This window comes from Bacillus rossius, chromosome 1 (assembly GCF_032445375.1).
Source record: "Bacillus rossius redtenbacheri isolate Brsri chromosome 1, Brsri_v3, whole genome shotgun sequence".
Classification (NCBI taxonomy): domain Eukaryota; kingdom Metazoa; phylum Arthropoda; class Insecta; order Phasmatodea; family Bacillidae; genus Bacillus; species Bacillus rossius.
The window spans coordinates 97,616,838-97,629,607 of NC_086330.1; the positions used below are offsets into that span (position 1 = coordinate 97,616,838).

Consider the following 12,770-nt stretch of genomic DNA (forward strand, 5'->3'; position numbering starts at 1 on the left):
ACTCGCAAAAAGCTAAACGTAAACACGTTGCCACAAAAACCTTTATCTGCACCCTGCTGGCAAAGGGACGTGGAATGGGGGTTGTTAAGTGCTGACAGCGGTCGAGAGGAAGCACTCGGCAAAAGAAACGCAGTAACACGCTACTCACCACAAGAAACTTATTTTCTGTCCGATTTTCTTCAGATTTTCGGCAATTTTTTCACGGTTCCTCGAAATCGGGTTGTAATAGAAAGGTGGTCGCAATAAATGGGGTCGCAACAAAAAGGTTTTACGTAATAGAGAGGTGGTCGCAATAAATGGGGTCGCAGCAAAAAGGTTTTACTGTATGGCCATCATTAGTCTGTTTTCAGGATCTGTGCGCTATGTGTTAAGTAAAGGAATTGGTGTGATTTCACAGATAGTGGCATATCTTTTTTTACGATCTACCAAGTCGGGGACCCTCAGCCACCGAGGCGATCTGGGTTTGATTCCCAGCCGTGCTGATCCCAGTGAGCCAGGATGGGTTTGGTTAGGTTTACCCATGTTTCCCTCATCTAATTATTCCGTCAATGCCCCATTTTCATATCACCCCTGATTGTCTCCATGTACGTTTTGTTGAAAAAACAGTAAGTCACTCCATGTTTCTCTATAAATTTGTTACCCAGCAAGATAGGTTCTCTTCTTTTTTTTTAAATTTTATAATTTTGTCATCTTGAAGTTCCTATAGCACGTATCATCCTTAGTTTTCAGTGTGCATTGAAATGGCCATCTACTCTCTTTCCAATGTATTATTTTTGCCATGAGCGCTGCCCGTGTTTTGGCGTACTCGGTTGCCAGTTATACCCTATAGAGCACATATGTTTTAGATACAACTTTTTAATGTAATGAAACATTTTTTAAATGAATTTAAACCTTGTATTTTTAAAGTGAATTTTAGAATGGGGATTTTGGAAATGCATTTTCTTGTTGTAATTCATCAAGAGCATCAACTGATAATATTAAAATTTTATTTCTTAGGAGTCGTAATGAAAGATGCCACCTTGGTTTTGACTGTTTTTGTGACCAATTATTTATATCATTTAATATTTTAAAAAATGTTGTGCTCTATTGAGCATAGCATATAATTTTATATAATGCCATGTTATTAATGGTGACCGACTGTTACAAATAGATTATTCTATCAAAAATAATTGTTATTTGGCATTGAATTATTTTTTTGTTATTATGACTACAACTGTGATTACGGTCAACAAACACTAATTTATGGTCATAGAAAAATTAACAAATACTAAAATTAAAAAAATATTTAAACTTATTTATTATTATATTATAATGGTATATAAGGAAAGGTGTTTAATGTTAACAAGTCAGGTAGTATCAATCTGGCAACAGTGGTTGCCATTTACTATGTACTGCAATGTAACCGTGAGCCAGATTGTAGAAAGTACTCACAGCTTGTGGTATGGTTGTGCTATCTCCCCCAGGTTCTCGAAGAGGCGATCAACATAAACCACTTTGACTCCTTCAAGAGGGCAGACGTGTACGCGCTGGGGCTGATATTCTGGGAGATCGCGCGGAGGTGCAACGTGGGAGGCATCCACGACGAGTACCAGCTGCCCTTCTATGACATGGTGCCGTCCGACCCGACCATAGAGGAGATGAGGAAGGTCGTGTGCATCGACCGGCAGCGCCCGTCGATACCCAATCGCTGGCAGTCCATAGAGGTATTGCTGGCTGAATGCTGCCTTTGTGTGGCAACAACTTTGTTGCTGGAAGTATAATCTTCTCGTTAAGTCTGCCTTCTTGTACTTTAATCTTTCAATAACCATCATTGATTTTGAAAAACAAATAATATTATATTACAGTAGAACTCGCTTAAGACATAATAAGTTTTCCCGTTTATAACATTTAAATAATTATTCCCTTCATCACTTCCATAATATTATATAACTATGTTAATTTTTCCCATTCAAAACGTTTGCCTATATAAATGCTCTCAGCATATAATGTTCATCATTTCAGGAATAAAATAATGTAATAAAGTTTATCTTTACACTACTAAATTTTATTTATAATTAAACTTTTAGATAGTTGTTTCAAAAAAAAAAAGCAAACATAACCATCAAAACCATAACCGTATGCTGTGACATATATTTTGACTGAAAGGTATTCATCTGTTATAGCATCCTACATAACCTCGATGTGTGGCATTTAAGGGTACCCAAAGACACTATAACATATGAAAGTTTCAGACATGTCGGATCGTTTACATTTACTGTACTATGTTATTATGTATTAACCAAAGAAATAGTATAAATTACTATAGAGAAATAAGAACAGATTACCATATATAACCAAACATAATATGTTAAAAAGAATTAAGACATATTGAAATAAACAACCGGGAAACAAAATAACATGCAAATATCAGATTGGTGCAGGATGTAATTATAGGCCTTTGTAAAAAAAAAAAATGTAAAACAAACATCAACAAAACAATTAACACATTACCAAACCTTACTGAGTCTTATATATTGAGTAACGAGCTCGTGGACAACTAGGTACGTATCAAGTATTTATATTAGATTTAAGTAAAAAAACAGGTTAAGTTACTCAACAAATATTATTAAAAAAAATTAATTCATCTAACAAATTTTAAATTATTTAAGTCTACTTAGAATTCTTTCTTCAGAATGAAAATTAATTGCCGGAAATGTTCCAAAGTGTAGAAATTAGGGATGGGAAAACCGATTACTAATTTTATCGATACCTACCAATTCTACTTTAATAATCGATAATCGAGAATCGGTGATAAAAGTCGATTCCCGCATGTAGCAACAAAAAAAAAACAATAATTTCACAATATTAAAAATCTGTCAGATACAAATATTTAACGACTCGTTGAGTGGGGTTATGACTGACTAGACGCATATATAACACAGTCATATTTCCCCAAATAAACAATATCTAAAACTTGGGTCGATGTTATACACAAGTCAAAGTACAAAAATTATTTATAAATAAATTATCACTGCGTATTAGTAGGGACCTGTTCTTTTTGTGATCGCGATTGAATGACGATAAACGCGAAATCGCTACAACACAGCGTTTTTACACGAAATTTAGTATTAAAACGCGAAATCGCAGTGTTTTTACGCGAAATTTAAATATTGGGTAAAAGACTTGTCTCGTCACTGGTAAACAAACACTGCAACATGGCCGCCACTGAACATTAGTCATAAATGCACTAAAGCAAACAAAAGCTTACACACGCTCATGTTACAATGTTAAACCCAAAAATATACTGTAAAAATACGCAAAACTACGGCTTTATTTTCCTTTCCAGCATAATGTTTGGATAGATAAGATAAACAGGTGAAGTTTTAAAGCCTACGCACACCGCTCGGGGCACTGACGTCAGCTTGGAACAGCGACACCGGATAAATACAAAAGCAAGCAGATGATTGGGCGAACGGTGTTTGGAACAGCCTTACGTGAGTGGCCATGCCACGTCAGCCGGGGGCGCTGGCATATAGTTGGAACAGCGTCTTTAGGCTACTTCGTTACCCATCCGTATGGGGCAGCACAAGCATTTTAAATCGCGCCAAAAAGCGGAAAAATGTAAACAAACATTCATTTTCGAATGGTGTGAAGATGATGATTAGTTGGTCAACACTCAAGTGTTTTATAGATTTTGTTGGGTCGTTACCACAACGCCGAAATACCATAATGCCGAATGTCAAAATTGACCACAACGCCGAAATAACAACGAATTAATTTGTGTGTGTTTCTTAAATGTAACTTAACGCCGAAATACCACAATCAAGTACAACACTTTCATTTGCTAGTTCCCTAGTTGTTGCTTAATTTTGTTACTGTTTCATTTCACAAATTTTTTGTAATTTGTACCCTTCTCTAAGTTAGGCAAGGTGTATGAACGAAAATAATTTATACTGCTCAAGGAAAGCCTAAAATATTTTTTTTATAGTTTAATCTGTATTACAAAACAAATTTTAGATTAGTTTGACCCCTTCGACATATGAGCCATTAACTTCTAATGATGTAAACATTTATATGAGTTAATGTTAATAACTTAGTTGTGTACTGAAATTTGATAAATATGAATTTATGATGTATGCTACATCATATATGTATTGAAAGCTGAAAAAAAAAAATTGTTGCAAATAGAATTTGAATTATTTAATGTTAAGTTAACTAGGTGAGTATCGAGTATCGAGAATCAAAGGATTTTTTAAGGAATCTCTAATCGGGTATCGGAATCGAAAATTTTGGAATCGTCCCATCCCTAGTAGAAATCCATATTACTTCGTTGATTCAAGTTCAATAACAGAAACTTGCATTATGTTCACAAGGAAGCTGTGATCACGCAGAAGTTGAAAACTGTTACATAACCTTAAAATAATAATAATGAAATTTCGGGTCTTTGTTTTGAAGAGGTCAATTCCCAAAAATGAATTTATGTTCCTGGAACACCAAAGCAAGGATGAGGCCCATGACTCGAACCGCTATGGAATGAAACCACAAAAATATTAACCTCCATACATAAAAATAATTATCATGGGATACACTTTTCCCACAGACGAAACATTTTCTCACCCAAAACGGTGGTAAAAGATAGGTTGTTACATTTTATAATCAATTTTTACATCAGCACCAAAAAAATACAGGCCAAATGGCCTAAAAGAATTGGAAAAGGCAAGGTAAGTCTTTTTCGTTTGGCACGACAGAAATCATAGAATTTACAATAAGTAGAGGGTATACAAACAAAACAAAATATTCATAGAACCAGTATTGTAGTACTTAGTGTTTCCCTTACACAGTTGATTATAATAGAAACAAACACATTTAATACATTATTAATTAAATAAATACACAAAACTTTAACATGAAGATAATGAATATACGTAAAGATAAATAAATATTAAATACAGTAAAACCTGTGTATAACAAAACTGAGGGGACTTGATTTTGTTATGTTTGTAATAGAGAGGTTTCTTTATAAAGAGGTGAAACCCAAAATTATAAAAAAGCATGTCATAAAATAACAAATGCATATTTAACGTTGCACCTAATCAAGAGTCATGATTTAACACTATTCGCATTACATTGCAAATTAAGACATGTATTATTTAGGGAAATAACAAATTGTATATAATGTACATACTACATACCTAGATGAAAATAACTGGGCAGGAAATCATACTGTATGTACAGACAGTCGTTGCAGCACTCAAGAGAACTAGTTGCAGCCAATTGCACATGAACTTAAAAATACCTAAACTACAGCATGGACAGTATAAAAACATGTAAAAAATTAATATTACTGCTTTAAAAAATAGTCTTTAATAGATGCGTGCTTTGTACGGTTGCTTAACTCATTAGTCACACCACACTCAAGTTCTCGCAACATTTTAAGATTTGATGCAGATCAAGATTATCATTTTTACAGTGTTTCTGTCTTTTCTCTCGGCACCAAGGAAAAGTCCCTTACTTTCAAGATCACTTCGCTGCGAAAGTATTGTTGACAAGGTAGAGTTTGGAATTGAAAATCTTTTTGCAACATCTGTTTTTCTTTTGCCCAGATCTACTGCATGAAGAATTTCCAGCTTCGTTGAAAGAGAAATAGCTTTTCTCATTTTCTTATCCATAGTTTCTAAAAAATTCCGTGTATGTACTGATGATTGCACTTAACCCTCGTATGTGGTTAGAACTGGATGCAATTGAATGTCCAATTGTTTCTTACAAACAATTGTGTACTATTGTACAGTAAAAAAATTGATTAGGATGCCTAAAACAATAAAATCCAACATATATATACTTATTGCTTGAGAACACGACGGAAATAAACTTGCAGCAATAAACTCAGAACACAAAGCCAAAAATTTCACGACAGAAGATTATTCATACAAGCACGGACTAAACCCATAGACTAAACCAACTGCCGATATCGAATTCACGCACAACTTTCGTGCTTTCGAGAGATCGACACACAGTACTGGCGACTAATTTATCGCGCGCAGTCGACCAACTGTACCATGTCATCTTTGTTTCGGCTGCTTCTTTGGCGACGTACTGCTCTCTTCTGTGTAGTGTGGATAGTTCTATGATGCAGAGCAAGATGGCTGTCCACAATTGTTTACGTTACGTTAATATTTGAGCAGAACTCAAGTATTTCACTGCAAAATTGTGTGTATTTTGTACAGTTCCATTTATTTCGTTAATTCGTAATAGAGGAGTTCTGTTAAATCACACATTATAATTATTTTGTTACAAGAGGGTAAAAACACATGTACAGTCAAACTTCTCTGAAACGACCCCTCACGGTTCCCAGGAATAGGCTCGTAATAGAGGGGGGGTCGTAATAAATGTTTTCCGAAATTTTCAGTTCATTTCAACCCCCCCCCCCCCCCAACCCCCAAAACCGCTACTCGCTAAGAAACCAGCCGTACAATGGCAGGATGCTGTCACTCACAATGCAAGATGGCTTTGCTTTAAACCCACTTCAACCTTCATGACAAGTCCCTCGCCCTACAGGCCACCTCTAAAGAAAAGATGTCAGACAGTTTATTTTTACTGGTTAGTTTACTAGTATACATGTACGTTTTCTGCTTGCCGTAGTTAAATACACTAGAACCCCGATGTCACGAAACCCGGATTTAACGAAGCAGTGATTTTACGAATACATTCTTCGGGAATCGTCAAAAAAATTTGACATTTTGACCAAAATGTGAAAATAAAAATAAAAAAAATCAAAAAAAAGATTTGAAAGATCATTAAAATCTGTTAATTTTAACACACAGCGTATTTTTGTGTCGGCTTTAATACTTCCAATAATGTTCATGTAAGAATAACAAAAAAATAATGGGACATTTCCTTTAAAAATATGGCAGCGGTAGGTTTTGCAACGCGAGTGGACGCACACTAAGCTCGCCCGGCTGGCTGGCGGCAGAGGCTTAATGACGCATAAGCTCACCCCTCCCTCCTCTCGGTAACATTCTTCAAGGCTAGCTCATCCCTCCCAGGCACACAAACCATCTAGTGTCCTCCCTTATAACACCCCAACTTCGCTCTCCTTTGAAAAACCTTCAGTGAGAAAATGCTCATTTCACCCTCCCTTCTCCCATAAAATTGGGCTATTATGAGGGAGGGGTAAGACCGTTGTAAATATTTTCGGACCCCTCCCTCCCCACTAAAACACGCCCAAAAAAAAGTATGTCAAAATATGTCACTTTTCACACCAAGTTCGTTTTTAGTCATCTCTGGCAAGGAATTTACAAGCTTTCAAACTTAAATATAAATGTATTTTAATAGCAAGGGTCCTATGAAAAGGAATGTAGAATACCGCTGATGTGACCTGATCCTCACGGTTTCCGGAAAAACGGACTTATAAACGGAATGGTCGCAATAGAGAATTCGAGCCAATCCACCCCCCCCCCCCCCCAGCACACCCCTCAATATATCCAAATACATAAAATACTCGCGCTAAAGGAATTCGCGCCGGCTGGTGGTTATTTTCGTTCAAAACGTGGCGAAGGAACTTGTGTGGAACAGGTAGAAAACATTAGGGTATAAACGAAAGATATAAGAACAATGCTATCCTGAAATGCTGTGACATGTTTTTGGAGTAGATAATCACAGCGACAGACCGACAGGATGCGCTCCCGCCCTTGCTGTCAGCCATGTTTATTTTGACAGCTCAAGCAATTATCTTTTCCACGTCCCTTCGCAGCGTAAAAAAAAGAAGAAAAAACACGGAATGCAGATGGGAAAATTAACTTAGCAGTAAAATAAATATATTTACGGCCCTGCTAAATTTTTCTATTCAATAAAATTTGAGGTATTAGTGATTTTTCAGCAGAAACTGCTGTGTGACTAATAAATTAATTGTATCATAATAACTGAAACTTTAAAGTATTTATTAACGGCGAAGGACAGTCGTATAAGCCCATAAAAATATTAATTTTACCGAGAATGGACTATACAACCTGGCTTTTGTCACACACGGTGTGGGAGGGGAGGAGGATGCTGGCCGGACGAGTTTCTTACGCTCTCGCAGAAGCTACCACAGCGGATTTTCCTGCGGGGGGGGGGGGGGGGTAAGAAAGATAACATGACAGCTAAGACGGCTTTTCGTGCGATAGTGGACGTGCCGAGCTTGGCTAGACACTGCCGCGTTGACAGTCCAGCTCTCGCCAAGATAAATGTGAACACATAGCGCCCAACAAAGTGTAACAGACTTGTTTTTCAGCCGATTTTACTCAAATTTTCGACTTTCACTGCTTAAATTTTTCACGTTTTCTCAAAAAACAGTCGTATAAACGGAATGGACGCTTCAGAGGGGGGTCGCATCGGCGGGATTCTACTGTAATGGTACTTTTCGGGGATATATTCGCAGTGTAATATAGGAATGTTGTGGTTTTCGCGAATGTACTTTTCGCGTTTTCATGCAAAATTCGCGTGAATTTTCGCAAAATTCGCGATCGCGAAAAATTCCAGGCCCTAAGTATAGCTCTTATGGAAGTGAAAAATTTTATATTGGTATTACTAGGGGAATTCAACAGTTGTAGTGGGCTCAGATTGAACATGCTCTGCAGAAGCACACATTTGTCAGGCTTTAGTATGTGTTCATGCTTTATGAACAGAAGAGACAGACTAGCTGTACATACTTCAAAACATCCAGAGTTGATTAAGTTAGAAGTTAGGAAATATTCAAAAGCAAAAACTTTAGAGATAGACTGAAGCTCATACATGAATTTAACTGTAGTAGATGTAGGACGTATGTACTTATTATCTGATCATGTAAATGAATGCAAGATCGAAGGGCTTAGGGATTAGCGTCAAACCTTCTTGAAATTTGTAGTTTTGAACAGATGGACAAGTTTAAGATTACTTCCATGTTTGTGAAATGTAAAATATTTAAATGAATTGAATGATTCTAACACAAATGCTCTTATGCTGGTAGAATTTGTATTACAAAGCTAATATTTAAGAAGAATGTTTTTAAGACAACAAAGTAAAAATATTACTTGAATATGTATGTAATTTAGAATTTGAAATTTTTTCTGCATTGGTACGATGTGTATTTTACACACAGTTTGACATATGCATATCAGGGTATGTAACAGGTCACAAAATTTTTAAATAAACAACAATGGTTTTGGAATTCGTGAAAGTTAATTGTCAACAGCATTTTGTTAATTTGCAATAATGTTTTTGTCACCACATGTCAAGTTATTGTTGAATCCCTACTATTATTATAAATGTGAAAGTGTGTTTGTCTGTTTGTCCTTTTTCACGCTAAAACGGAGTAACAAATTGACATGATATTTTTCATATAGTTAGTTTATGGGCCTGAGAGTGACATAGACTACATATAATTATGAAATTCTATACCTCAGGAAGTGAAAACAGGGTAAATTCAGTTTTATAATAGAAAATCATAGGAGATAGGTCTTAGTCACAAACATAGTGGGTGTGTGTCATTTTCTTACGTCAGCCACACGGTCTTATAGTAAGGTCTGGCAGCTTCCTATCCTTCTCCTTGGCGAAACCCATCCGCTTCGTGAAGCTTGCAGCTGCTAGCGAACTAAAGGCGCTAATAATAACAGTTTAGTTTAAAACTTCGTCAGTATATGTGGCATTGCCTTGATTTTGTTATGTGCTATCGTTTGGTGCAGCTGTCACATCTTGCCTAGGGGTTACCTACCTTGAAGATTGGCGTCCCAGTTTTGCGTAGCCTTGATTCACCGAGATTGTGCAATCAATGGGACATTAAAATCAAAATTTCCAGTTTTTCAAGTGTATGTCCTACAGACTTTAAACTTGGTAGTAATGTTCCTTATATTGATGTTAGCCTGGAGAACACTGGGTACTTCAGTTAGTATTAAATATAAATTGTTTGCTACTGTCTTCTTAAGTCATGTGGTATTTATCTCAGAAAAAGTTATACCTTTTTCTTATAAAAAAAGGGCATGTTCCTGCGAATAATTTATTTATTTTGTATCATGGTAATTTTGCTCAAATAACAAAAAATAACCCTGTTATATAAAAAAAATTTGTGAGAAGTTTTATTAAAAGGTCTTGAAAAAGCCCTCAAAGTGTTTTACCAGGTATTTGTAGGCACTCAGTTTATTCTAATTGTTGGCAAAGCAAGAGGTGGAGTGGCAAACATAAGAAGTAGCAGGGCCATTGAGAAAAACTAATAGACTGGGGGCAAAAATATTTGTCAAGCCCCCTGTCCATTACTTAATGAACATATTTTGAAACCCTACAGTTAAAAAAAAATCTAAAGGCTGTGCACGTTACCGTGGCCATAACTTAAGACGTGGTATTCACGTTATTGTAACGTGTGACAAGTCGCAATCGTGCCCGCCTTGTTCCTTTCACATACAAAAAGCACTTGAAAAATTTTCCGTCGGATGTTACAGGTATTCGAATGTAAAGTTGCATCTCCCCAGAGGTCTGAAAAACTAACAAGATATCAAATCTACCCTGAGCTAAGCCAAATAAAACAATTTAGGTTAATTGAAAATTTAACATAAATTTCACTTTTTCTGTAATATTTTTTATCTTTTCAAGCTGATATCCCTCGTGTGCATAAATAACATCAAGAACTTTTTCAATCCATTATTTGTTGTGATAATCAGATACAGAACATTTGCAATTAAATCTGCGCACGCCGTAAATTTCCGATACAGAACATTTGCAATTAAATCTGCGCACGCCGTAAATTTCCCGCCGATTATCAAGTTAAGGCTAAACACAGTTTTGCTAGATATAAATTTGTACTTATTTTTAAATAAAATTATTATTATTTTTTTTCGATGTTTGTATATTTAATTAATATTAATTATACTGTCAATCAATGCAGGTGTTATTAAATTACACACGTTTAAGTTATGAAATCTGTGAGTTTGTTTAAAAAAAAATGGATAACAGTAAACTGTATGTAAGATACCTGGCGCCCTGGCAATATAAGAGAGAGAGTGTGACTGTGTGGTAGGTTATGTATACACGACACTATTAAACCTACTACAAATCAGTCACGGAGTTAGTAATGTATGCATATGTATAGTAGTAGGTATATAACAGTCGCGGCAGAAGTCATGGTGCTGACGGGTGTGGAGTCCATATGTTTGCAGTGATAACCTTGTGTTTATTTTGTATATTTGTTGTGCCCACCATCCTAGTCTAACGACTGTCAGTGGGAATGTTACAATTTAAAATAAATAAATAAATTAAAATAAATAAAATTAACTAATATGTTATGTGTAATACATTTGCATAAATATTCTACAGGCATTTTAAGCAAGAGATATAATGTAGCAAATTTCTAATTTTCAAACAAATGAAAAATAGTTTTGTTACTTACAATTTAAAAACATATGCTTGTATAATTTTAATATTGCAGTTACATGAAAATTACTAGTATTTATTTTTTGAATGCTGAAACCAGCGAATACAGTTTCTGCAAATTGGTTTTCTTCATGTAAACTTATAATTTATTAGTAAAGACAGGATTTTATAGTTTTATTTTTAGTCCAGTTTTATTTTTAAAACAGATTTCAGTGTTAAGTGTTTTTATGTTTCTAAATACTGTTTTGTAACACTTAACTCTACCAAAATAGTGTATGTGTATGCTGCATTTTTATGATATAATAATTTATAATAAATGGGTCTAAAACAGATACATTTAGAAAAATAAAAAAAAATTGGTTTTCTGTAAAGTCTGTTTACTGACGATAGTTTAACGTGACGACATAACAAAACATTGATGAAATGATTGCATACTTTTATGAATAAAATTGAATCATTTTTATTGAATTATCACTATTTTGTATGGATACAAAAAAGGAGTGAAATTAAATCTACAATTTAATTGATAAATTTACTTTTATTTGCACTCATTAATTCAAATATGTTTATTACTTTAACGAAGAGATTATTTTAACTATAACTTTTATACATGTTTGCTATTTAACTTCTTTCAGTCTGTGTTATTCTGTTAAGGATAGGACGATGATAGGAAAAGTAGGAAACGAATGGGAGTGTTTCAAGTTTAATGTGCCTCGAAAAAGTCAAATCGATGGTTGTTCCAATCGAGTGGAAGAGAGATAGATACGGCGCAAGCGTACAATGAGCTAACAGGACACAGCGTAATGAGTAAATGTGCGTAATGGGACACTTTTTCGTGCGTGCAGCCGGCGTTCATCGATTTATTAGACGTTGTCACGTCAAAAATAAGTTGGTGAGCATTTGTGGTTTAAAAGTGATTCAATAAGAAATGCACAGTAAAACAAATTAAATTAATTTTTTTTATCTCTGCACTTTGGTACAATTTTTGAGTGGAAATAATGTCAGTCCTGGAATTTAAAACATTGAGAGATTATTTTTTTAAAATGATTTTCATTAATTTTTGGTTAAATGCTGCTTAATTCCTTGATATAACTTGCATTTCGGTGTTATGCGGTGTATTTACTCGCTTTTCGTTATTATTTAGATTTTATCTCAATTCACCATATAATCTTGTCTCTATGTACTAGCAGAGAGTATGTGCTAGAACATACATTGTGCCTATGATACTTATTTACCACTTTGTTGGTTCTCTTTGATATGACAAACGCTGTGTTAGCTGTTCTTTTTTTTAAGTTAACTTTATGCTTTATTTAGTCATGCCAAATAAACGCATGTAACGTATGTACATAAGTACATGCACGCTTTTTTACTATCTTTAGTAATTGCAATTTTGTAGTGGGCCTGGGCGTTGGGGA

The 12,770-nt window shown here is 35.0% G+C and overlaps 1 protein-coding gene across 7 annotated transcripts in view; it reads left to right on the forward strand.

Annotated features, from left to right (window-relative positions):
- LOC134540557 (TGF-beta receptor type-1) overlaps positions 1 to 12,770 on the forward strand; it is a 107,452-nt gene that overhangs the window by 76,701 nt on the left and 17,981 nt on the right. For all 7 annotated transcript variants that reach the window (XM_063383389.1, XM_063383405.1, XM_063383420.1 and 4 more), the window contains exon 8: positions 1,464 to 1,703. In XM_063383389.1, the coding sequence (XP_063239459.1) occupies positions 1,464 to 1,703 (240 nt within the window). The remainder of the gene's footprint in view (positions 1 to 1,463; positions 1,704 to 12,770) is intronic.